At 38.6% G+C, this 27,577-nt stretch overlaps 1 protein-coding gene across 1 annotated transcript; it reads left to right on the forward strand.

Annotated features, from left to right (window-relative positions):
• Positions 1–2,718: 2,718 nt before the first annotated feature.
• LOC121294606 (E3 SUMO-protein ligase PIAS1-like) lies at positions 2,719–27,577 on the forward strand. Its single transcript, XM_041218490.1, has 15 exons — positions 2,719–2,760; positions 15,007–15,457; positions 17,534–17,618; positions 18,077–18,124; positions 18,329–18,419; positions 18,500–18,634; positions 19,155–19,260; positions 19,592–19,665; positions 20,248–20,308; positions 20,347–20,452; positions 21,848–21,975; positions 22,312–22,480; positions 22,682–22,824; positions 23,172–23,209; positions 24,302–27,577. Exons 1-15 carry the CDS (start codon positions 2,737–2,739, stop codon positions 24,593–24,595), a joined length of 1,953 nt encoding a protein of 650 aa, XP_041074424.1. The 5' UTR covers positions 2,719–2,736; the 3' UTR covers positions 24,596–27,577.

A 27,577-nucleotide genomic window follows, 5' to 3' on the forward strand; every position in this document is an offset into this window, starting at 1 on the left:
CAGTAGTACTGATGTTTGGTGCTCCTTAGTCACAAGCATGAGACCCCATATGGGGACAGCTTAAAATACTCTCCTCCAGTCTTTATATGTGGATGTGTGGAAGACCCAAATGCATGATGACCTCATATGAGGATGCCATTCCCCACCCCCATATAAAGCAATGTGGGGGTGGGGGTGGGGGAACCTGAAAATATTTGATAATATATTCATATTAATATATTTATTAAGTGTCCAAAAACCACTTTTTCTTTCAGCTGTTTTCAATATTTCATACATGAAAATGTAAGTTCTTTGTCAGGAATGGTCGGTAAGCAGGTCTCAGTGGTCAGCTGCTACTGGAATCAACTGTTTTAAATAAGTATCTTTTTGTCCTCATTGTATCCTCATCATTATTAATATATAATATATATATATTATATATATATATATATATATATTATATATATATATATAATATATATATATATAAGGGGTCGAGTTAATACAGAAATGTGATAGGCCTCAATGTGTTATCTGCCCCTCCAGCTGAACTGTTGATCTGGACTCAGTCAGGCTTATCTACAGGCATTTGAATATGTGCACTTAGACGACACACCTATCCCATGCTTATTCTCATCAGATTCTGCATGCCTGTATGAATGTCAGCCACAATGCCAGCTGTCTTTTAGATAAAGCCCATTACACAGCATGTCTCTGAACATCTGGGATGCATCTCCCCTTCAGTCACTGTGTGTCGCATTGTACCATGTTAACTTTTCTATCTATGTAACTATGTTATAATGCATTTTCTTTCTCAAAGTTTTGGCTGGCAACTTTTCGAGCTTCATAGAGTTCACAAACTGTTATAAAATGTTATTTACTAAAAGCTATGTGTGTGCGTGTGGTTTTCTATAAGTCTCAAATGCGTTCTTGATCCTGCAGTGTTTTGGTTCTCCGTTAGTCAATTCCTTATGTGATAAACGGCCGGCCAATCGACAGATAGAAAACATTCAATGCTATTGGAATGGATGGGTGGTGCCTGAAAGCTTTTAGCAATTAAATCTGTCTGCAAAAATGTATTTCAGCCCCAGCTGCCGTTGTACCGAATCCTGCGCGTGGGAGACGCTGCGAGTGTCTTGAGAAACCGAGAGGGCTTGTGCAGATCTGTAAATAGCTGCAGGCAAAAAACAAATTGCCTGTTTCCACAAATTACAACACCATAACAAATTAGGAATGTATTTGGAAACTGAGCAGAGCCTCACTCCTACTTGTAATTCTCAAGTTCTGCATTAGTAGTCAGGTGGGGCTGTGTGACACGGTGTGTAGACCACGCCCCCTCTGTGGAAGTAGGGAAACATGTTTGTACATTATTGTACTGTATCCAGATTGAAAAGCAAAGGCACACAGTATTTCTGCAATTTTACCATGCATTACCATAGGTTATCCTGGTCTGCCATGTTTTTAAATAGGCTTTACCATACCTCTGTGCTCTCCAGTGGTCGCCTATGCTGTACCATGCTGTCACTGTGCTTTATTACACTGTGCTTTTTACCATGGGACACTTTGATAAGGGAAGGGGCTGACAGTTCAGTCCTTGTGTGGTGTCTGTCTTCTGACAGTCTGCACTCTGTAGTTCCAGGTAACTGTTCTCAGCAGAAACCGAGTCTTCTCCATGCAGGAATAAACTGGTAAGAAATGACTCCAGACAATTATTTAACTGTTTTGTCCTGCAACCTCACAATGGTTTGGAAAAGCATGTGTGAGGAGGTTGCTGTGCTGGTGATAAGGGAAATATATTTCAAAACCTTCATTGTCACCCTGTAATTTGATTATAGTATATCACCGTTAGTTTTATATCATTGTAAAACAGCTGTGCTGTGTGGGACCTGCTGTGTTGAAAAGAAAACATACAACTGGACATTCCAAATTGAGGGGAAAAAAGAGGTTGTTATTTATCTCGTAACAAGCATAGACTAGGAGCCAACCAGTGCCTCTGCAGCTCCCAAAAAAAACCCACCAGTGACTGTACAGATAAATCAGTCCTCTAGGACCTGTGCTTGGGTTCACACACCACCATATCCTGTCACTCGCAAGGCAGCAGTGTCTGTAACAGCATATACAACACTGTCTGCTACATTGACATAACTAGCCCCCACAGCTTCAAATTCAAAAGAGACTACCAGTGACCACTGTGGTTTCATTGCAGCTGACTGTGTGTTGTTGGAATCGAAAAGGCAGAAGTGACACTGAACAGATGAGCAGAGGAGATATGTTTTATTACTCAAGGGGCCATGCAGTCAGTGACAGACAGAGGAAAAAGAGATATTACAGGCAGGCTGGATTTACATCCCTATTAGTAACATTAGCAGTGTTACCTATTAGATGACTACAGGATTTCTAGAGCGTTTTAGAGTTAACACCTGCATTTCCATTCAGAAGTCTAGGGTTACAAAGGTGGCAACTCTACAGGAAACCTAGGTATTCAAATGTAAATTTGACATACAGACAGATGGACAGAGGCCTCCATACACCCAAAGATCTCTGTTACCTAATTCAAGCTGCTTGCAACAAACTCTTAAAGCCCTGAATTCAGGTAATAGGTATCGAATTAAGACATGCTTCTTGCACACTGGCCACCACCACGAGTTAGAGAAAAAAAAGGCGCCTGGATTTAAAATCCTACGTCACAACGTCGACGACCCGTGCGTGGGCCCACGTGCCGGGGGGGTTGATCACGCCTGCGCCAAGAGTAACAAGATGGCGGAGAGTGCGGAACTGAAGGTAAAGCGCAGCTTTAAATCACATTTGATATAATCGGTTAATTATCACCGTTAAACTGAGGAAACGCGTTTCTGCTGTTAATAAACGCACACGTAGCACGCCTAGGCGCCCGAGTGGACCAGTACACAGTGCTGAAATGGAAGTTCAGCTGCGGTTCGGGGCGATGCCTGGACCATGTTTTTGTTGATGTTGTTGTAGTGGCTGCTCGAGTCGGGTCTGTGTTGTTAGGGTTTCATTTGAAGCTGAAATCTGCAGACGAGGTGGGCTTTTTGTGATGATGACGCCTTGATATACAAACCAGACACCCTGAGCGGATTGATTCACGTGTCTTTGTGCAGGTACGCATTGGTTTATAAGACTATTAATAAACCGGGTGCAAATGCAAGCATAAATATGATAGTGTTTTCATGTGAGACAAATGCTCCGTATTGTCCAGTGAGTGTAGTGAAGGCTGGCTCTGCACAGGCAGTGGCGTGTAACGGTTCAACACGAATGGTGTACAAATCAATAATTATGAAGTGATTGGTTTAAAGTTAGATGATAACTAGTCGTTGCTATGCTGACATGATTTCTAACGTTTTTTGACACTCGTGTGTCTTATTTTGTAAGATTTCGGTTTTTTTTTTTTTTCGTCATGTTAAAATACTTTGTGTAGTGTTGCGAAGCGTGGTGCATTTGTTATCGTTGTAGTATGCAGAATTCAATACGCGTGTCATGTGATTTGGTTGTAGTTCGTGTTTTTGTCGGATGGTGTGTGTGTGTGTAGTGATCGATGCGTTTTGAAGCGGGTCTGTTGTACTATATGTGTGATTGTGTTTCGGCGGCTGACTTGACCCGACTCTGCTGAACCGAGACTGGCCCCCCCATCGTGACATTGTGTGGATGTACAATAATGGCGTTTTCGGCAGGCTGGAGGGGTTTATGTGCACCGAAAATTCTTTTGTTTTCAGTTTGTGATATTGTATGAATTTTGAAAGCCAATTTTGGTATTTTACTATGAAAGTATTTTCCCTACCGTTTCGTTTTTGGTCTGGAAGGACGGTAATAATAATAAACAACTAATTATATATATATCATTGTTATATATATATATATATATATATATATATATATATATATATATATATATATATATAAATGAGAATCGCCTGGGCAGCTAGGACGCGTAACTATTTGTGTTGGCTTTTAATTGCTAAAAAAAGATTTTATTTATTTATTTGCCAGACTCCATTATCCAAGGCGACTTGCATTGCATTGTAATTTAGACAATGATATTGAAATACAGTGAACATTGTGTGCATTTTATTTTTGACAAAACAGATCTTCTAATATCGTCCTTTATGATAAGTGTTTTAATCTGTTAAGCTTGTTTGTCAGGCTCTTTCATATGCGTGGAATTAGCAGTCGATCAACTTTGTCTCATGGTGGTCATTTATTTATTTAGGTATAAATAAATGTGTCTTGTATTCGTAATTTTTTTTTTCTAAATGTTACTTTCCAAAAAAAGATGGTTGTGACTTGCTAAATACGTGGATCAACATGCACTTCTGATTTATTATTATTATTATTATTATTTCGCGTCTGAATCAATCAATTTCCGAGTCTTTAATAATTTTAACTTATTTGTAACATGTAAAATATAACATCCCCTCTAAATAAAATCATATGGAGATACGTGAACTATTTTGTCAAGTGATAAAGGTTATAGTGGGAACGTGTAGAGGTACAGTATAGTTGCAATGATATTGGTGGCTCAACTCTGTACTGTGTTTTTTTGCGTAGTTACCTGTATCTGGTAGGTTTATGCAAATCGTTTCATTTAGCTAAAATTGAAAAGTAAACAGCGAGTGGAGATTTTATTTCTTTATTTTTTGTGGATATTGGCAACACTTGCATCATTAGATAAAATGTTTCTGTGGACTGGACTCTAAATATCGTCTCATGATCCACCTAGAACATGTGTTTTTTCTATTGGTACAGTATGTGGGATGTTTAAAATGACAAAACACTCCACCGACCTACAGCTTCCCACACTCTGAACAATGACGTGCATGTGGTTGCTAATTAGCTCTTACCTGCATGTCAGAAAGTAAAATATACTGCATGCAGTTTCTAATTTTAAAGGATAATCATTATACATTATTTTTTTTTAATGCTCATCTGTTCATAGATTTTTGTTACTCTGTATGAGCAAAATAAACACTTTTGTGATGTTACTGTAGACCTGTTTATAAAAAGATTGATTTGTACAGCTGTCACTGAATAATTCAAATATTTTCACCCTGGTTCTATTTATAGACATTGTTTTAACTGTATAGGAAGCTAGCTGTACGGTTACATTTTTTGAATTTGTCTTCCTTATTTTCCTGTAATGTACTGTTACCAAGCTTGATGCACTAGAATGATGTAGGAGGCTTTGTAGATGTGTGGATTATCGGGGTTTTGTCGGGTTATCAAGTCAGATGTGCTCAGAGCTTAAAGCTTAAAACGGTGCAATATTTACAATACCTCTGGTGCTTCTCCTATATTTACAATACCTGTCTGGTGCTTCTATATTTACAATACCTCTCTGGTGCATCTCCTATATTTACAACACCTCTCTGGTGCTACTCCTATATTTACAGTACCTCTGGTGCATCTCCTGTAGATTCTGATAGTTGATTAAAAAGCTCAGGGGTTCTTTAGTTATCCAAAGCTGCATATCAGCTTCGTGCCGCCACAATGATTGGAACAAGGTGTACTGCAGGTGACTTAGCTCTTCTGTATTGTACAGTTTGAGGGAATATTCATCTTCCAATACCTACCTTAGCATGCATAAAAGCAGCCAGAAAGAATACAAGGATCATCTGTATACATGTGGGAGCTGGAACTTGTTACAAAAATGAGAGCTGTTGAGGGTTGACCAGTTTTAAGCTATAAATATGATATGTGCTAGAGTTGAAACCGATTGTGTTAGCAAGTACAAGTATGCAGTTTCACAAAAACAAAATCCAGCCTTTTTATGGTGTTCTTCAGTAACCACTATTTCATTTCCATTGCTTTTTTTTAATTAACAACCTTCATTGAAATACTATATTTGCATGGGAGTTTTTACAGTAGATCTGTAGAACATTTTTATAGCTGTACCTTCACAGTAGTCCCTGTTATGACTCCAGTCAACTTAGACTTGAGTTCAAAGCAAACTTCCATTCTTCTTACTGTAGTATACATGCAGCGGTGGGATATGGCACCATTCTTTTTTTAAACTTCATTGTAGTCCCTACCCACTTTCTGGTGCCTTTCTTTGCCCCTGAGCAACTCCTGCAGGGATAGACCAGGCTCGAGCAGTGCTGGGAACCCCTGCATGCTTGTCAATCTGTGCTCTTCATCAGCTAGACACAGCTGGTGGAAAATAACCTGTAGAGACCCCCACCACTCCTCCATTCACACACCAGACTGCAGCGACCCCGTCACTTAGGACACACCGCTGACCCTGTAGGGTGACAACTCCATCCTCTGGCCAGGAGCACGCTCTGTCAAATTAATGAATAGGGTTTGCATTATTTTCCAAGAGCAAACTTGCCTAATTGATCCTATTTTACATGAATAAATAAATTGTGAGCAGCATTCCCAGTTTCCCATTCATCGTTGTAATTCACAAGTGAATACCTGAAAATCAGTTGCAGCCATCCTATAGTCCAATACGTTTTCATCTTATTAGCACTGATTGGTCAATAAAGCTTCACAGGGTACAGAAGAGTGTGCTGTCCCAGCTGTCTCATCTTGCATGAGGAAGTTGGATATTGGAACAAAAAAAAAAGAACGCGAGGGAATCTTTTTTGACTGCTGCATCGTGTCACAAATGCTAAGCCCTTTGCTTTATTAATAGCTTCGATAGTGGACCTCATCATATGGAGTATATATATATATATATATATATATATATATATATATATATATATATATATATATATATATATATATATATATATATAACATTTTTGGGACTAAGCACTTTAATAATAAATGCCTTTCTACTACTGAAAGCAAAATATGTCTTTTTCCTAGGTGGTTTAAAAATGGACTTGCCCAGGTAATTGCAGTTATGGAAATCAGGTTAATCTTTAAATAAGTGTTATCCCCTCTAGACAGACAGGCAGGCAGCAGTTTCAAAGGTCTTGGATCTTTTTAAGCTCTTTGCAGTAGCTACAGTTGTTTTAGTCATACGTTTTAAACAACTTTTAAAAGCCTTCTGCCAGAAGCACTGCTGTATTTGGCCAAAAATTACCTGAACCTTTGCAGAAGCACTAAGCTGTCATACAGTCAGCTTGCATATGAGCCTTTACTTGACCTGTAAATCTATGAGATTCCCCAAAAGCTGAAGGAATGTGTTTGATTGTTTCAGGAATGTTTGCATGGGTGGAGGATAGATTTACAACTCTTCTGATTTAATGTGTGCTTGGAACTTAAATTTCACTTTTTGATATGGACACAGTGCATGATTTTGCGAGTAGCCAATGTTTTACAAAAGTGACTATTAAAGTTGAAATGAGTAACCTATTCATTTAATTTCGATATGTCATCAGTATATTTGTTTTGTATAAATGTTTGCTATTGGTTTTGCAGATTACAGTAGTTTCTTTTTGAGTTTTACAGATTCAGTCAGTGATCTCTGAAGAAACAGATATGTTTACAAGTTTTTTTTTTTTTGTATTTTACTTTACTGCTTTTAATCCGCTTATTCATATCTTTAAACTTTACCACTAGACATTTTGAGGCCAATTTAGTTTTGCAATAGATCTGACTTTACCACCAGACATTTCTTTTAAAAGCTTTTTTTTGTTGCAATGGATCATTAATTAAATTCTGTTTCTCTTCAAGTTCAACTAGGTGACGCATGATCAGAATCTGAGAGGAAACAGAATTGACAGCAGTCCTTTAAAGCCTAAGAGATCCAGGGTAAGACCGCTGCTCATACAGAACACTGCCCTGGACTATTGGCTATTGCTTTAATGTGTTCACCATTTAGAGTTCACTGGCTTAGTTCTTGTATTATGCTGCCTGAATGCATACATTGAGTCTGTGTTGACATTTCCCACAAACATTAAACACAGACTGTCCTGGGTTTGGTAATCCTTTGAAGTACCCAATATCACAGGGGATCTCCAAACATAATACAGCTTTTGCATTGCAGTTATTTGTCCTGTGCTCTGTTTTAAGGGACTCTAGTAGTTGCTGATGAGTTACAGTATTTATTGGCTGCTTGGTGTTTTAAAGTGATGAAACTGTAGTATTTGAAGCAAATTGCATTTTATTTGACTTGTCTTTTAATATTGTTTGTGGTTTGCAAGTTTTGAGTAGGAGCCTCATTATGTGCTTCACGTCTTGACATCAGAAAAGAGGGAGGGGACACTGCAGTTTTTTGATGCTTTACAGCAGGGGTTCCCAAAGTGGGGTCCGAGGACCGCTGGGGGGGGCTCCGGGATGGTTTCAGAGGGACCGCAGCACATACAAAATGTTTTCTCCCAAATGACCCTGACAAAGAAATGACACTGAACATAATGAAATTAGTAACAGTTCTACCAGTGCAAACAAACAACCTCTCCCACAAAACGGATCCAAATGCCTGGTGGGGGTCCTCAGTTAGGATGCCTCATGTCATGGGGGGGCCTTGAGCCACCATAGTTTGGGGGCCCTTGCTTTACCGTACCCACAGCATGTACACAGGCAGTTTTGATGTTGGCATTACCCCGCTGACAGCCCCTTTCAGTTACGTGAAAGTTTGCTTGTTTCACAATAGGCAAGCATCCAACAAATGTAGTTGCTGATGAATATTTAAGATAAGAGTGCCAGAAGTCTACTCAATGTTTTTCTGTTGGAGTTTAATGGTACAGTTAAGTGTTGATCTTGAAATAAAATGCTAAAAGCCCATATTAAACCAGAGGCAGAGTTTAGGAGCAGGACCAATATGGTCATGTTCAGTCTGAAATCCCAACGGGATAATTCAGAAGGCGAGGATATACAGGAAGAGTTCCAAGGCCATTGTGGGTTGTGTGTATTTTTTTTGTAATGTTCACTGTGGTTGTTGCATGCATATATACATATAAAACATTGATAAGAAAACTGGCTCAGTATGGTCCTAGCGGAGGCAAATGCTGTTTTTAAGCACTGCAAGTATCGTCTGAAAGGTGCTCAATTTCAGGGTGTTGCTGCATTTTGCTAAACTTGGTGGTTGACCCTGCATACAAATTGAAAGCAATCCAGCGAGTGCCCTGGATACAATCCCTTGAGATCAGTAAATCTACAGTATGATATGTGTGTTGTATAGAGGAAAGGTCATTATTTTGCAGAATGGTCATTTCTAACCTCTCCTGCCAGCTCGTCCGGGCGGTCTAATCAGTAGTTTGTTTTTCTGTTTTGGCTTGAAACTAATTTCATTCTACGAGAATTTACAAACTCCTCAAGAAAACCACGATGAAAGGCCTTTCAGATCTTCATAAAACTTTAGACAGCTGCTTCATGTTAACAGAGTCAACAAGGGAGGGTACTCGTGAGTTAAACAGTTGTCCTGAAACTGGGTCTTATTTGCAAAACTAACTGGAACTGACTAGTCCTTTGATCATACAAAATAAACCTGATACACAGCACTGCAGTTTATTTATATAGTTATTATTATTTGTCACTGTGCTGTAGCTGCAGTTGTTGGGGCTTTGTCTTGTTTCTATTTAAGAAAGAAATTGGCATAATTACTTTGGGGAGTTTTGCAAGCAGTTGGTCGGTACGTTTAAAACAAAGTGACAGTTTAGCCTACAGTTCAGTGTGCCATTTTGTTACATGCCAGTATTGTGCATGTTATTAACAGATATCCATCTGGCTTCACCTGCGCTGTAGGCATCTACTGATCATTTTCACATGGCTCGCCAAAACTGGAACTGCTTCATATTAAACAATAGATTTATATTTATAGTTAAACTGGCCATCAAATACTGAGCCTTATAAGAATGAATACTATAAGATTAAATAAATATCTGTATGATGTTGTACTAAAATGACAGTTTGTAGTCTGTAGCATACTTTACTGTAATCTGTATATTCTTGTGGGTCTAACCTACTCTGCCTTGTCTCGGACATTTAGGCATTGCATTCCTCACATTACATAAACCTGCAAGCTGTTCTGTGATGAGCAATTGGAACCAACAGCCATCATTCTGTGGGATGATCAAAGTATAATTTGGTTGAAAGCGTGTTAGAAAGAGTTAAAGGAAGGGAAACAAAAGTAATTTTGGATCAACAGAACTCCGAACAATGCGAAAAATGGCAAACAAATGACATCATGAAAAGATAAGGGAATGGGGAGAAAAACTAAATAATGTATATAATAGTAATAATAATAAGTGGCATTTGAATCATGGAAACGCCCAGGGACATGCCAGTTTAATAATGACCTTCACGTGTGAAAACACCCAGTTACAAGGAGGACGAGGAAATGAATGTCAGGAAGGAAAATCTACAGTTGTACTTTAATCTAAAACTGCTGTTGATAGCTTTAGTAATTTACTAAATAAGATTGATTCTGTGCTGTGCTTGTTGTGTTCCTCTAAGTAAAATGGCATTGAATTAAAACTTTAAATTGTGATATTAATATGTTCTGGTCAGACACATTGAGAATAAAATGATGCATGACTTGAGTTTAATTTTGTTATACTGTCTGTGTTCCTTGCAGTAATGTGTTGTCAAGATGTTTAATTGTTAGGATGCTTAAACAGTGATGTCAAGATGTTTAATTGTTAGGATGCTTAATTGTTAGGATGTTTACACAGTGCTAATGGTAAACAAATATGACTGTGAAAATGTAACTCCAGTAAACACAGATTTGCTTTGTACTGACACGCATCCTTATTTTGACAGAAGTTTCAGCTGGGGTGCTACTATAGACATGTAATGCTTAAACGCATTGGGAGCTTGATTTTGTGAGTGCTTTGTCATATTGTTGAGTTTTTTCTTGTTCACCTATTTTATCACAATCATATTCCACTTAACACAAATGATAGAGAGCTTTTCAGGTGAGCAGATCTTTCACAGATGGCACTGAAACAGCTGCTTTGAAATAAAACCACTGCAGTAATCTGAACACAGTCATTTATCAGCATGTTGCTGCTGATGATCAGTTACGATGGCCTGCTTGCTATGCTTTAGTGTTAGGAATATGACTGGCTTCTGTTCTACTGTGGTACTCCGAATTCTTCTGTGAAATTCTCATGGGAAGTGGCCGGGTCTGGAAGACAGCTGGAGGCAGAGTTGTGTCCTGCTGTTTGTTTTTATTCCTCATCTGCCATTGATCCAGGAAAGAGCAGTACTATTCAGCAGTGTAGTTTAATGGCTGAGGTAAGCACAATTGCAGGGGCACATTCATTGTCTGAAAAGGCTTAATAGCCAGTCCAGGACCACCTTATCTGTGTGGTAATCTCGCCTTGAAACTCCCTCCATAGCTTGAAATGTTAGCTTTCCAAGCCTTTTCTATAGATATTACAGCCATTTACCGTCAGACTGAAGTTATGTCTGTGAATAGGTTTGTTCCGTGGTGATAAAGGTGATTTTATGCTACTTTTCTGGAATCGTGGTTACAGTAGCTGTTTGAGGGTAGCAATTGCATTGCATCTGTTTAATTTGAAAACTGGATAAACCACAGGATTGACTTCTAATGCTTTAACAGTATTTTTGGAGGCTGCCAATCACAAGGCTTCACTGCAAATCCTAGAGCCTGATCTTGAATTTAAAATTGAGAAATTGTAAAAATATACAAAGTGACTAGCTCAAGACTCTATAAATGCTATACTGCTATAAATGTATCGGCTGCCAGGATGCTTTTGAGATGGAATTGACCTTTGTTGCATAATTTAGCAATTTCAGTCTTCTGCTTCCCACCTCCCCCCATAATCCTTGCTTCATCACTCTCAAAGCAGGAAAAGTAATGATGGGGGGGTTTGAATGATTAAATAAACATGCTTTTTAACTTTGTAAGTCTTGTGTTGGTAAAACTCGTTACAACTTTCTCATTTCTCCTCCTCGGGCTATCTTTATTGAAATAATTTGAGTCAAGCACTCTGTATTTAAAAGATTTATGTATTTTGTGCTTTAAACCTCCCGAGGCAGATGGACGATACTGTACTGCTTCCTGTTGCTTCAGCTGACAGTACTTTTGCTACTCCTGCAGCGACTTTACTAGGAGGAGTAAGACTAGTTGTTCTGCCCCATTCTTGAACTATCATCTTTTGTGAGGTCTTTTCTACTCGCTGATTTGACCTCATTGAATTGAGTTCAAAAGTTCTGCTATCGAGTGCTGATGGAAGAGCTCCTTTCAGGCAGTAGGTGCCTTTGCTGGAACTGGTAACAGTTGATTGTGCAGAAATAGGATTGTATATCTTTGATGGTGACAATGACAATGTTTGCTGTTAACAAGGTGGAGAGTGCTGTTTGTTGTTGGTTACGATGAGACCAGGGCTATTCTAATGCAGTATGCGTCGGAAAGCTCTGATGCTATAGAACTGTAATCCATTCCCTGCCTCCCATATTTCAGTGGTAAATATTATGGGTGTAACAAGCAGATTGATCTTGTGTGACTTGTCTGCTTGCCCTGAACCTGTCGCACTCTGAACCTGTTTACTCCACCACTGTACATGTTTGAATATTCAGGGTTTCTTTCCACATTGATCACCCGGCATATAAAGATTTATTTTAGTAGAGGCATTGACTAACAGGGAAAGCATACTCTGGGAACAAAAAAGAAGGAAATATGCTGACAGACACAGAGTCTAGAGAGAACCCATTTATTTAAAAAAAAAAAAAAAAAAAAAAAAATTAAAATATTTTATTTGAGATTTAAAACCTATTTTACTAAATAGATTGTTATTTCAACATGATCTAGACAGCACTGGGCAGACACATGGCAAATTACATTTAATATAGAAAAGTGTAAGGTACTGCATGCAGGCAATAAAAATATCCGCTATACATACCATATGGAAGATACTGAAATTAAGATTCTGGGATCAGTACGCTACTAACAACCAAGCGAGCAAGATGGGTCGAATGGCCTCCGCTTGTTTGTAAACTTTTTATGTTCTTGTAAGTACAGGACCCTTACCTTTTAAAGTATTTTTAGTACTTAGTTGGTTTTTTTTGTTTTTGTTTTTGTTTTTAAGTTTTTCTTCAATGATTTTTAGGCAGGGCAATACAGTATGTGAAATCTGCCTGACCTTGCTCTCTCCTCGCAATGTGAGGAATGTGATTGATCTCCTTTGGGAACTGAGATGACTGCTTCATATTGCTTTCAGTAGAACTGTTTTCATTTCTTCTGTTTGGTTTTGTTTTAATATAAGCCACTTGTGGGTGGTGCCATGCACCCAAGCCTTTGGAGTTATAAGTTTGGACTTTTCCAAGATAAGTCCCTTCTGTGAACTCCGATCCTCAACAGAGCATTGCTATAACAATCTCTTGCCCAGCCCCAGAAACATGTATTCAGTTATGTACTGTTCCTTTACTTAAACACAACGTCGTGCTGTGCTTCTCAGTACAGACCTTAGGGCAGTATTAACAACTTTGTCCTTTTTGAAATAAAACTATGTCTAGGAAGATAACAATTACAAGGGTGTGACTAATGTGCCTCTGGTTTAAACTCTATAAAGAGATCGACACTAATCAGTGAGAGGTGCCTTGCTGCTGCTTGAGGGGTGGGATTCGGGGGTGGTATGTTGTCATCTGATGGTGCACAGCCAAAAATTTCTGTATACTAAAGTCAGATTTACTGTGCACTGAAAAGTAGTGAAGCTTAATGTTTTAGTATTAGTTGTAACGAAACCCTGGAGCTGGGGAGCCACTGGGGCAGATCCTTTTCCAGTGTGCACAGAACACGCTGAACTGGCACAGACTGTTCTGTACAGTCCACCGATCAGGAAAATAAACAGATGTTCTTTTATATCCTAGCAAACGCGTTTCGATTGGGTGGTGCAGCTTACCCTGTCATTAAGTTGTTTCAGACTCCAGTGCTGGGAACCATCTTTCCCAAGTCATTTGTTAGTCAAAGTATATGTAATTTGCTGTTGCACCTGCTAATTGTCCTGTACCACTGCCCGCGCTGCTCCAGACTGCAGTTAAGTGTGTTAAGACTCTGCTATCCTGTGTCTTTGAGAAGGGTAGCCATCATCACAGCTGTACAGTTAACTCTGCTGTGGGGTATTTTCATTTCTAGGTTTCTTTTCCTTTGTTTTCCAATACTGAACTGAAAAAATGAAAGATACAGTAGAACTTAAAATGTCCATGCACCTCTTTGTTGAACTGTAATGGTTCCTGTTGTATTGAGTTGATGGCATTTGCATTTTCTAACCTGATTAGTGATCATATCATTCATTTATCCCAGCACCAGTACTCCATTGTGTCCCTGCTTTCAGACCCAAAGTATTTAGTTTACCGTCTTCACATCGTTCACTGTGGTTTGCTGTTTGTCTGTGTCTTTTTCTAGATTTGTCCCACTTCCCCACTACATGCATATTTTATTCTGCAGACTATTAAACTCTGTCCTCGGTCCCCCCTCAGGATCCTGAACTGAACCTTCAGGGGTTTGCTGTTGCATCTTGAGTGTAGTCTCAATTACTGCTGCCAGTTGAGGGAAGACGGTACTTGGTAGAAAATGGCATGAATGTACTATAGTTGCTTGGGGCCCAGTTTCTACCCTTCTAGATGCTTCAGCCCTATTTCCTGTCTAAGTATTGAGCCTGTCATCATTCACAGTTTTTATATCAAGGGGAATTCCAATGTGATTGTCACATGGTCATCTAATACCTTACTGGGTTTGTTACCCAGGCGAGGTGAAATATGAAACATTTTTAATTGCATGGTGTGCTGTAAATCCTTGTGTGTTTTTATGATCATGTATGTATGTTCTTGGTAAACCACTGTTTTACACAAGCTGGTAGTGCACAGCTTTGACCTCAATGCGGTGACCTTCACCTTTTAACAGCCAGCTGTTTTTATCCTGTGAAAAACCAAGCAACCATAAAATATCAAACCTCACTTCCTCAATCCACCTTTCACGTTTTTGAGTTTTGTCTATTAGTGATATTACCCAGCAGGCATACTGTAGTGGATTTGAAGTGTCTCTAGAATATCAGAAATAAACACAACTGCCAGTGTGCTTGAACAAACAAAGGATTCTCTCTGTAATTCTAAACAGTCAATAACTGGTTTCTGTTTTCTGTCCCATTATTTTAGCAAATGGTAATGAGCCTTCGTGTTTCAGAGCTCCAAGTACTGCTGGGATACGCTGGGCGAAACAAACACGGACGTAAACACGAACTCCTTACAAAAGCCCTGCACTTATTAAAAGCTGGTTGCAGCCCTGCTGTGCAAATGAAAATCAAAGAACTCTACAGACGGAGGTTTCCAAACAAAATGGTGACACCGGCGGACCTGTCCTCCCTTAGTGTCCACTCGACCAGGGCGTCCCTGTCCTCCGGCCTGTCCACCTCCAGCATCCCCCAGCTCACATACGACGGCCACACTGCCACCTCGACGCTGCTTCCTGTGTCGCTACTGGGACCCAAACATGAACTGGACCTGCCACACCTCACCTCCTCCCTGCACCCTGTCCATCCTGACGTCAAGCTGCAGAAGCTGCCTTTTTACGACATGCTGGATGAACTAATCAAGCCCACCAGCCTGGGTAAGACCCCCCCCCCTCCTTTCACCTGCCTCACTCTTGACCATTTCTTTTGGTGCTGGGGGATGGATAAGTTTAGAGTCCCCAATTAGGTCTTGTTTAACTTGACTGTTTGTAGTGTGCTTGTATAATGGCCTTCTCCTTTTTGTCTTAACAGGAATACATTAACGCATAAACTAGGGTAGTTTTTAATGGCTTGCAAGCAGAGTTAATTAGGCTGCTGACACTAGTTTTATTGCTTATTTCCTGTGGACTCCTTTTGGTGCAAGAAGCAGGGATATGATAATGTCAAACAGCACCATGGCAACTGTAGTTAGGACAGTGAACTGGAGATGTCATTATCCTGGGTTACAAAATTCATATAAATGTATGCGAAAAACCCAGTTCTATATCTGTAACTCCAATTACATTGTACCTTGCATTCAAAAAGCTACTGTAGATAGCAGCACAACCATCTGCATCAGGAATTGCAACTGAATCTTCAACTGCCGCAGTACATACATTTAACAGTGAAGAGAAATCGACTTTAAAATAATAATCACATTAGTTGGTATTTATATTAGTATCTCCCGTTTTTTTTTTTTTTTTAAATTAAATCGAGTATTCAAATATATATTTTTGTATGGTACTTTTTAATGTCCAAGTGATGTTGATGCTATTTCTACATAATTGGTTAATTTAAAAGTGGTTAACAGATTAGCCTGCATGTAGGTTTAGAGTAAAAAAAAAAAAAAAAAACCTTTCCATACTCTAATTTGTTATTTAAAGGACCATGACTAGTCATATTTGTGTACACCAAATCTCTTCATTTGCAATGGAAATTGTTTCTCAAAAGCAGTTAATGACACTCTGGGTTCTGTGTCACTGTGGCCAGGTGTTGTTACATGTCAACAGGTTTTTTAAATATTGTGGTTGAAAGATGTAAAGTATGTGCACATATTGCAGGAAGGGTTGTTTTTTTTTTTTATGATGAGGAGTAAGTTGCCTGTTTTTTTGAAGCATTTAATTTTGAATATGGTCGCTCTAAGGGCGCAATTCATATTTTTCTAAAGTGAACACCGTGTGCAGTTCTGTTTACTGTCCGTGTGGCCTTGATTCCCCTACACTCTCAAACATGGAAGTGGTGTGGCCTGCAGTTTATTATTCTAGTACAGATATCAATTGTTTTTTTACCAAGTGTGACTGAACCATAGTTGTCCGCACAGTTTGGATCCCAAGGAAGGAAATTGAAGTGTGATTGTTCCAGAGTCCAGCTGACCATTCATAGCCAGATTAGTTTTGCACCCAGTTGAAAGATGAGATTAGACTCTGACGGAATGATTGGGTTGCTATATTTAAGCCTCCGTGCTGGTTAGGAAGTACAGAATGTTTTGTAATGGTGGGAGGATTACAGGCCTTGCTAATTGTCTTAGTTCCACTGTTTTTAATTGGACCCTGGATCATTTGTTACCCTGCAAACAATATACTGAACACTGCATGGCCTAAGAAAGTGATTATATAAAATAAATCTTTGTTCCTTTTAATCATGCTTAAAAATATGTAGGAAAGTGTAAGTAATCCACGCAGCACTTTGCTGTATATTGTTGTATAGATAGGTATAAAACGACAGTTTTTAGATCAGTGGCATATGATTTGGCAGTTAGCAGGGAGTTCAGTAACTGGCAGACAATTCATGAGTTCACACCCTATTCATCATCATAACGTCATGCAGTGAACTTGTTAGGAATTTGAAGATTAACCACAAACAATAAAAGAAAGAAAATGGGCTTGATACTTAAACTTGCCAAAAATAAGCAAAGGAGGCTTTAATGTTGCTTTGTCAAACCGAGCTAGAGCTGCTGATGTGCACGTATATAGTATATCCTCCCAATATACTATACAGGGCATGTTATAGGCACCTCAGCATAATGCCAACATTCCCAGCAGTTGTCTGGCCCTCAGGTTAATACCAGTTTTCTAGTTCACTTGAAAGCGATTGGGAAGATTTACATTCAATTCTTTAAAAAAAGAGTGAGCGGCTGCATTTAGTAAAATTGTGTGTTTTTGATATCCATGAACAATATTTTGTTTTCTTTCCAGCTTCAGATAATAGCCAGCGGTTTCAGGAAACATGTTTTGCTTTTGCGTTGACACCTCAACAAGTTCAGCAGATAAGCAGCTCAATGTAAGTACTGCCTTTGTTCTGATGAACAGATCTTGTTTGTGGGGTGAGGGCACTGTTCAGCTGGATGAGTTCTACAGCATTATGCAGTCTGTTCAGTGCTTTCAAACTTAAAAGTAACATGAAACCACAACACGTAATACAGGAAGTGCCTCGGAGTCTGCGTATTTAACGCTTTCAGCTTTGCAGCCCTACTGTATGTAGCTCAAGAAAGGCTAGCCCCACTCAACTGCAGAATGTATGTTTAAGAACGATAACTCCACTCAAAACAGCAGACCATTAATCTAATCTAATAAGCTACTATTTATATCGCTACAATTTTAAGTTCCTTCAGCACAGGCCACTGAAACTATCTAATTAGCTATCTCATTTGTTGATCTGTCATTACAATGAGTTGAATTCAACTACAGCAAAATCCCAGTACAACTGCATTTCACATACCATGTTTTTGTTTTCACCAGGGACATCTCGGGGACCAAATGTGACTTCACTGTTCAGGTTCAGCTAAGGTAGGCCTTCGCTTCGCTTACCTTTAAAAAAATAAATAAATAAATAAATAAAAAAACCTGTAGATTTACTTCTAATTGATTTTATAGTGTGTTTTTGCAGTGCTGGTGCATTGATAGGCAGGTAATGAAAATGTAGTTTGCACATGGGCACTGTGCATCAGTCTTAAATTGGTTATGATATGCAGCTGATTTTTATTTGTTTAGGTTTTGTTTATCAGAAACGAGCTGTCCGCAGGAAGACCACTTTCCACCCAATCTCTGTGTGAAAGTGAATGGAAAGCCATGTAATCTTCCTGTAAGTATTGCACTGTACAGAAATGATGTATAGGTACTTGTAGAATGATATGCCTCTAACTCAGGTTTGATATGTCCTAGGGCTACCTTCCTCCAACCAAAAATGGTGTAGAACCAAAGCGACCCAGCCGACCGATCAATATTACTTCGCTGGTGAGATTGTCCACAACAGTACCAAACACCATTGTGGTCTCGTGGACAGCTGAAATTGGAAGGGTGAGCACAAAAACATAGGTAGTCTGGGCACTAGGGTGGTTGTTATTATAATAATAATTTATTCAGTAACCTTCCTGTAAACCATGCTGTAAACGTCTGTAACTTAAACCAGAAAGCTTGAATACTAATTCCAAGAATGCTTAAAGTGGATTTATTACGGTTTATTTTGATATGCTGATCTGCGTGTCTGAACCTGGTCGAGCGCATATCTTTACACTGATGTCTTTCAGTTGTGGTTTCCACATCAAAACCTCGAATACAGTGTTATGTAAGCTTTGCCTTTTGGCAAGACATAGCTGAATTGATTCGCACTGTCTCCATCTAGATTGCAGTCTGTTAATTAGGATTTTCAATTTTCAACACAATCGAGCACGAACCTAACCCAGCTCCTGAACCAGTGCGACTGCATTTTTTTCCATTTATTTTTGTATTGATCATTATTGGGATCAGATCACTCCTTTTTAAAATATTTATGTGAAGATGCTATGTTATGTTAAGTGTTGTTTTTTCTTCCTCACAGAACTACTCCTTGGCAGTTTACCTTGTGAAACAGCAGTCCTCTGCAGTATTGTTACAAAGACTAAGGTCGAAAGGCATCAGGAACCCAGATCATTCCAGAGCACTGAGTAGGTATTCTGTGAGCTTGTTTGCTTGCTGCACTGTAAGCACTGGTTAAAGGGTTTAGGTTTTGTTTAGATTTTCGTGGTGCTTTTGATTTCAGCAGGAAGGGACCTAGCAGGAAGTGGAGGCGAAACTCAGACATTATGAAAATGTTTTTCTTGACGCTTTCTAACTGTAGGGAATAAACAATGTGATCAGTGTTCAAGTCTACCGAGCGGGTTTTATTGTCCGGTGCTTTGAAACAACGGCATTACATTTCTGTTCACTCGGCTGAAGATTTAGAGCCATTGTAATGGGTAGCGATATTAAATATTATTTTTCTTTTCTGGATTGCAGTTAAAGAGAAGTTGACGGCTGATCCGGACAGTGAAATTGCCACCACCAGTTTGCGGGTCTCCTTGTTGTGTCCAGTAAGTTGTTGAGTGTTTCGTAACGAGTTCATCACATCTACTTGAGAACATCATTTCCCAGATACTTGCTTTCATTCTCCTAAATAATCTGACATGCAGGATCTACTCCCCTCCTTATTTAATTCATGTTTGCCGCAAACAAATTTGAAAAAGGGCATCCTTTCTGGGAACTCCTCCAACCTCATTTGACAGGTCGTCTTCTGAGCGTGACTATTCAGCTCCTTGATAATGGGGCATTTTCAACAATAACTAGACATGCCTTTTACATTTGTAATAATAAAACCGATTTGTGGCATGCCCTGACAATGATCTGAGATGTAAACTGGAGGTCTTGATGAATGTCTTGTTCAGACATGAGCGGTGATTTTGGAATACAATACTGCAGGCTGTGTGCATGCCAGAGATTGAGAAGATAATTTGATTCTAGTATGTTAATCTAATGTATAAGTGATGGGATGATTACCGGGTTTGTTAACGAGCATGGCAATGTGAAATATGTTGATTCATTTTTTAATAAAGAAAAGTGGTGTTTTTTTTTGTTTTTTTGTTAATGAAGCCAAAATAAACTTCTCTCACTTACAGCTTGGGAAAATGCGGTTGACAATTGCATGTCGTTCTCTGACTTGCTCTCATCTGCATAATTGCATGTCGTTCCCTCTGACTTGCCTCATCATCTGCAAGGCTTTTTGATGCCACATCTGTACTACATACAATGCATGAAAAAGCCAACGTGGGTGTGTCCTGTTTGTGACAAGAAGGCTCCGTATGAACATCTCATCATTGATGGGTGAGTGCCTTCTTTTTAATAAGAGTCGTGTATCATAGAAAATAAAGAACGGTAGCTTGCCAATTCCTAAATCTTGGTTCTCCATAAAGCTGGGGGGGGGGGGGGGGGGGGGGGGGAAGACATCGAACGATAAATAAGTTATTGTCCAATCATGAAAAGGAAACACAACATGTTTGTGCATTAGTGCTCCATTCAATCTGTTGCATAACTTATCTCAAATAACTGCTTAAGTTTCTGATTTAGAAATGTTTATAGAACATGCTGCTTGATAAATGATTAATCCAGAGGATAACGAAGCACTCCCTTTACTTCAACTATGTTCCAGCACAGTCTGTTCCACTTCTCTTTGCTTCAGAATGTCTTTTTTAAACATGTCTTAATTACTGAACTTTACAGACTGATGCAGAATAACTGTGCTGTAGCTGTTAAAAAAAAAGGGGCTACATCCTGGGAGAATTAGCTATCCTGTGTTCTGAAAAAAAAAAAAAAAAAACTTAATTAAGCACTGATTTTTAAATTAACTTTCATTTGACCTGTTTTGTAACATTGTTACTACTTTTTGTAATATTGACGTACGTCTGTCAGATCGTGTCAAGAGTTGCGGTTTTATATAAAGAAGATGTCTTGTCATTGCATTTTCTATTTTCTGAAGTAAAGAAAGGGTTCAGAGATTAAGTGTATTCATCACTCAATTTATATACATTATTTTGCTGTTTTATTGCACACTGGGGACTTAACCCCTGACAGGGACACACTGTGTGGGGTCCTGCTTGATATTCTGCTCAGGCTCAGTGAAGCCATGTCTGGTAATTGCAGACCAGTCACTAGTGCTCTGGAGTGCACATGAAGAAACAGATCGCACTTCAAAGGGTGCTAATTGTCACATCTTAGGCAGTCTCAGCTCAAAGGCCACGGGGTATAAAAAGCAAATGTAGTAGTTTGTTTTTAAGGGGGCTTGGGGGGAATAGGATTTTGTTGCATTAACAGGTTTTTTGAGGCAGTGTTGAAAATCGGATTAAAAACTTTTAATCTTCCTGCCATCTTTATCACTTGTATTGGAATGTAAATCATACAAATTATCATAGTGATGAAGGTAGTCGGATGTTTCTGTCTGGTTTTGATCTGTAACTCTAGGGTTAATATCCCTAGCTCAACAAAATGAATCTGAGAGTCCAGAAAGCACCTCCTTATTTATTGGTTTCAAACAAGGGAAATCATTAAGCAGTTTTTTTGTAATGGTGCCAATTGTAACTATTGTGCCAGTAAGCTAGAGTATACAGATCCACTTAGCGCGCCATCCCACAACAATCCCTGTGAAGTTGGAATGTAAACGGTTGATGGAATTGAACTTTGTTTTTTGTTTTTTTCTATTTTTCCTTCACATTCATCATTTAGGTTATTTATGGAAATTTTGAATAGCTGCACAGACTGCGATGAAATTCAGTTTAAAGAGGATGGGTCCTGGGCCCCCATGCGATGGAAGAAGGAAGTGCAAGAAGTGACAGCTTACAATGGCGTAGAAGGTAAAACTGATGCGAGCTGCCACATGACAGGACTGGTTTGCAATATGTTTTCTTTGTCGTATAAATAAAAAAATAAATAAAGTATTCGGTCACAAAGCAAAAAATTGTTTTCAGAGATCCAGAACACTTTGTGATCAGTGCAGTCAATAAAATCTAAAGATGTATTTTCATATGAAATGACAACTGGAATTGCACTGGAATATCAAACTTTTTCCCGCTTTGTACAAAGTCTTCTCATGGACGAGTAGATAATTCAGAGTTGTGTAGAGAGTAAACACCACTGGCATGCGCTGGCAAGTGCATGTTATTTATTCCTGTTTCTTTTTTGTGGTGCAGGTGCCTGTCGAAGCACTTTGTCTGAGCACAGACAGAATTTGCACAACAGCATGAAGGTGGAGGTGATTGACCTGACGCTGGACAGCTCTTCCGATGACGAGGATGACGAGCCTCCAGCCAAGAGGAGCTGCACCTCCCTGTCCCCGGCCTCTCCGGCCATCAGCAAGGGGTGAGTGCCGAGCGCAGGCCTGGAGACTCGCGGCCGCTCGGGGAGCTTGTTTACTGAAATTTTCTTTTTAAATCTTTTCATGAAAAGTTGGTTATACTGCTGCTCCTTTTATATTCAGTTCCTGTCAGTTGTTTTATAAAGAGACATTTTTCCTTTCTGTTAAAATTTACAGTTTATTTATCGATTTCTTTTCTTGTCCAGGGTGTTAAATCTGCACCATCAGGCGTCGCCAGCCCCCAGGACGCCCAGCATGGCAACAGTAGACACCAACTACATCCCTCCTCCTCCTCCACTAATCCAGGACTACCGTCATTCTTACCACACATTGCCATACGAACTGCAAGGTAAACCACTTCAGCTGTTGGCATTACTGTGATAAAGCTGATATATATATAATATATATATATATAATATATATATATATATATATATATATATATATATAGACACAGACAGACACACACACACACAGTAATACTTCATTTCAGTGGTTCAGAGTTCCGTTTTTGTAACTGTTAAACTGCATGAGTATTTTTTGTGAGATGATTGTAGGTCATGGTGACCCAATCTGGTTGGATTGACATGTGGAATATTTGTTTTGGAAGTATATCCATATGTGTAATATATAAAAAGAAAATATCAAAAAAGCATGTAGTATGTATATTTATTTGTTTATTTATTTATTTAACAGGTCTTGATTTCTTCTCCTTTTTACAAGGTGACAATCAGGTATGTATAGTAACTGTGGTTTAGTATGATATTGGATCCCTAGCAAGCAACATTTGGTTTGTACTGAAAGGGTTTGTAAAATCCCTGCTGCAGCATTCAGTATTTTCAAACATTGCTGCTGAAGTATCTTCGTTGATAAACATGCAGTTGCTTGATAATCATAGATCCTGCCTAAGCTTTATATGTTTAAAAAGTGCCCATGACTCTACATGTGAAATGCAGAGGCTATGAGAGGTCACATAGGCTTGTGGCTTGTCTGTCAGTAAGGTGTGGTAAATGCTACTGGCTTTGTAAGTACTCTCACCTAAAACAGAATATAAAAAAAAAATAATTGTTATTTCGAGGGCAAAATTACCCAGTCACTGTGAAGCTTTCTAAAAGCAGAGTGCCTGCAGGTTCTGCAGGGGGGCAGTCAGGTTATGGAAGAAGACAATTCCCAGAGGGATTTTTCTAAAAGCTGCAAAGATGCTTGTCGGAGGTATTTTCAGAAGAAGGGGATAGGGAGGTTTATTCTGGAGCAATATGCTTTCATACAGAACCCTCCATGTCAGACCATTGCATCTGCCATGACTGTCATTTCACAGAACAGCATGTTCAAAGCTCCTCTTGCTAGAATAAATACTGTAAATTCTTGTGAAATCTGATGTGTGGTCCCCTCTTCCACATTTTGCTGTGAGTAAACTTAACGTGTGTGTATGCATTCATGAAACGTATAGTGTATTTTAGAAACAGAAAATTCGTGTGTTTTGATTGGTGTTTTTAATAACCTATTTTGCCAAATAATAACTGATAACACCCCCCAAACTGAACAAAAAATAAACCCCCAAAAATTCAATATATATATATGTATACACTGTATGAACAATTGAATTGCCAATAGCAGCCTCTCCTAATATAAAGGCTCCTTCACTAATAGAAAGTTTTAATGGTGGGAGTTAAGACTATAATGTTGCTATATAAAAGTACATGTTGAAAATGTAATACTTGTCCCAGTACAAAAAAAACTAAGTGTATTACGGAAGTACACGAAAGTACCTTCCAAGGAACCCTCTTCTTACTTGCAGCCCTTCTCCAATTGTTTGTGTTTTGTAGCATTATGGCACCACCCTCCTGGCTGCAGCAGCCGCTGCTGCGTCTGAGGACCACGACATCCTGCACCCGTCTCTCAACCGCTTCCTGCCGTACAGCTCCTCTCAGATGTTCCTGGAGCAGCCCAGCACGCCTGTCAGCAGCGCTCTGGCTCCAGCTAACGGCAGCAGCAGCAGCAGCAGCCTGGTGTCCTCCAGCAGCTTGAGAGACAACCACCTCCACCCCGTAGCAAACCGGAACGGCACGGAGCCCACGACGTTGTACGGCGCCATGCCAGACGTCATTTCATTGGACTGACTATCTGGAGTAGAAGGAAGTGAAACTTTGTGGTCCGATTTGCTTTGTTAAGTTTTAGAGAAACAAAATATTGTTTCTTTTCCTTTTAAAAGAACAGCGCCATGTACAGAGAACAAAAATATATTTTCAGTTTTACTTTTGTATATAAACTTAGGACTGCCTGTCCCGTAAGGTAACTTCAGTGATTTTTTTTTGGGATGCTGAAGATTTTGCACCGTACACGTTTTTTGTCCCCTAATTATATATTATACTTTTTTTTTTTTTTTGCACATCAATGGCATTATTTTCATTATTGTGATATTGGTTTCTAAGTATCTAATTTCTGTTTTAAATCATTGTAGAAATATTTCTTTACAGAAGAATTTCGGATATCAGCGTTTTTCAAAAGTGTTCTTTTTTTCGTGCAGATAAAGGGTAATAATTATGTGAAGTATCTCAGCTGTTTCACAGAGTACCGTATACAGGGTGTTGCTAGGTTTCACAGTTCTATTAAATATGCCATTTCTGGTTTATTTGTACATAAAGGTTGGTTCATGGCTTTCTATTTGAGCTGCCTTGCTTTTCCTTTACACTTTTCTGAGTATCCTATACTCTTGATAAATTTGATTGAACTAAATCTAAATGGAAAAACGTATATTTGTTAAAATAGCATTTCAAGATTTATGAAGTCATTTTGTAAATCTATAAGTATGTAGCATTTACCATACTATATTTATAAAACATGTTTCACAATTGCAAAAAATCGCTGACACATTTTTTAGAAATTTTCATAAAGTCCGGGTTCTATTAGCACAGTATTACTTTATTTTATTTTATTTATTTTTTTTGCGGTCTTAACCTCAAGATTGGAACCTGTCAGTCAGGAGCTGTCAGTATTCCCTTTCTTCCCTGCTTGTCAGACACACAATTTCAAAAACAAATTTACTGTGTTTCCTGGGAAATGATTTATTTTGGAGTCCAGTCAATATTGTTGAGGCTTTATTGTTGTTGACATGCAGCTGAAGTCCCTTTTTCATTGGCTAGTCAGGGTGCCAGCATATCAGTCGCTGGTCTTTACCTCCGAATCACAATCATAATCCAGTTCAATTTCATTAGTTACATCTATGTAGTCATTCCATGTTTTTATGTTGTGTTGCTTTCTTTATGCTAACCCATTTAGTCTGCTTCCTGTTTTGTTTGTTTATTGGCTGTCCTAAAAGTAAATAAGATGTAAAACTTTGTAGGACCCATTTAATATTTAACGATTGCCTTCACACTTGGTTCTTCTTCAAAGCTTTATTTCTCAATAATAACACGAGTAATAATATTTTTGAGGCAGAACATATCCTGTTTGACACTTACTGTTATGTAAAGTGTCTGACTTCTAGGGAAAAGAAAATGTCAAAAGAAATGGAAGACAATACTGAGTGGGTTTCCACTGACCCCTTGCTTTAACCAGAAAAGAGCTGCTGAAATTCAGGAATCCTCTTGGCAAAATGTGCATTATTGAGGGTATACTTTCAAAATGGATTTTGGTCCAAAAACACAATAGTAAGTGTCTTGGGGTTTCATTGTCTCTGCCTGGATTGATTGTGCAGTAAAGAATGTCTCACCAGATGTCTAGTTTGACTTGTATTTATTTCATTGTGATTTCAATGTAGTTTTTTTCTATTCAGCTTGAGGTGTTACATCAAGCAAGTTGTTATATTGTGGTTATATATATATATATATATATATATATATATATATATATATATATATATATAAGCTTGTATCTCTTGTCCAGGTTTGCAAAAGTAAGAACTTAATAAATGTGCTTCTCTCAGTTTTGCTGTTAAAGTGAAAGTTTGGTTTCTCACAGCTTACATAGCTTAAGAACAGAGGTGTGTTATTCCTGGAATAGAAAATAGAAGCGGAAGTATACAGCTTCCAAAAAGTAGCTCTGTTAAAACTTGCTTCAGTGCTATCACTAAGAAATTAATTCGGGGGGAGAAATAAGTCTGGTCTAATTGGGGACACATTTCAATAATTTGACCTGTTATGAAAAGACGTGAAGACTAAGCTACAAAACTAAATTGGGACCAGCCAGGTAAGTCCGTAATACACTGCTTCACACACAGTGCACAGTTACCTTTGCCAGACACAGCGTTTTTTCTAAATATTTAGTAACTGAAAAGTAAGGTAAGGGTACTGGTACCCTTTTCAGAAATATTTAGATAATGTGTTTAACGTGCTATGACATTGTACTGGCGGCCCTGGGCATTCAATTCTTGAAACACTTGAACACTTTTTTAAGATCAGATGCACAGCCTGTTACCTTAATTTCAAATAGCTGAGGCTAGCATGCCCTGTGTGAAGTGATGAAATTGGCTCGAACAGGATCATGTTTTGTTTCAAAGGCATGCTTGTTTTAATGCTTTTTTAGTTTGTTCTGAGTTTGGTTACAATGCAGTAAACCCCTGTGAATCATGCAAGCATCTGATCAGAATTACAATGGAATACTTCATGTATTTGAATTGTTTTTTTTTTTTTTAATATACAATACATCGCTGCAAACTTGAAAGGGAAATGTAACTATAATACATGTGTGTGATGATTTTCTTGGAAAATCAGAGGTTTGTAATCTATAATTTCCAGTAATTAGTGTTTTTATTTGTATTCAGGTTGACAAAACAGTGGAGAACTAGTTTAATATTTTAATTAAACAAATAATTCCAATCCCTCCAAAACAAAACCAACTAGCAAAGCCTCCTGCAAGTCCACACTCTGCTAATATCTGCATTCACTGCCTTACATTTCTTCAATAATCTCTTCTTTACGGCATGCCAAACCCAAAACAATGAATTTTTAAAGAAAACAAAAAGATGTACAGTAGACCAATGTCAGTTTGTATAAAGTACAAAGTGAAAAATATTTATTACATGCATTGGAAGAAATTGTTGACCTATTCAATGTTACCTGTTTATGTAGAGAACTTTAGATGTAATAAAACACATTCAGCTA

This window comes from Polyodon spathula, chromosome 19 (genome assembly GCF_017654505.1).
Source record: "Polyodon spathula isolate WHYD16114869_AA chromosome 19, ASM1765450v1, whole genome shotgun sequence".
Lineage (NCBI taxonomy): Eukaryota > Metazoa > Chordata > Actinopteri > Acipenseriformes > Polyodontidae > Polyodon > Polyodon spathula.

Coding starts and splice junctions, on each gene's coding strand:
- LOC121294606 (XM_041218490.1), top strand. CDS start 2,737: ATGGCGGAGAGTGCGGAACTGAAG. Junction 2,761..15,006: donor CGGAGAGTGCGGAACTGAAG/GTAAAGCGCAGC, acceptor CCATTATTTTAG/CAAATGGTAATGAGCCTTCG. Junction 18,635..19,154: donor GGACAGCTGAAATTGGAAGG/GTGAGCACAAAA, acceptor TCTTCCTCACAG/AACTACTCCTTGGCAGTTTA.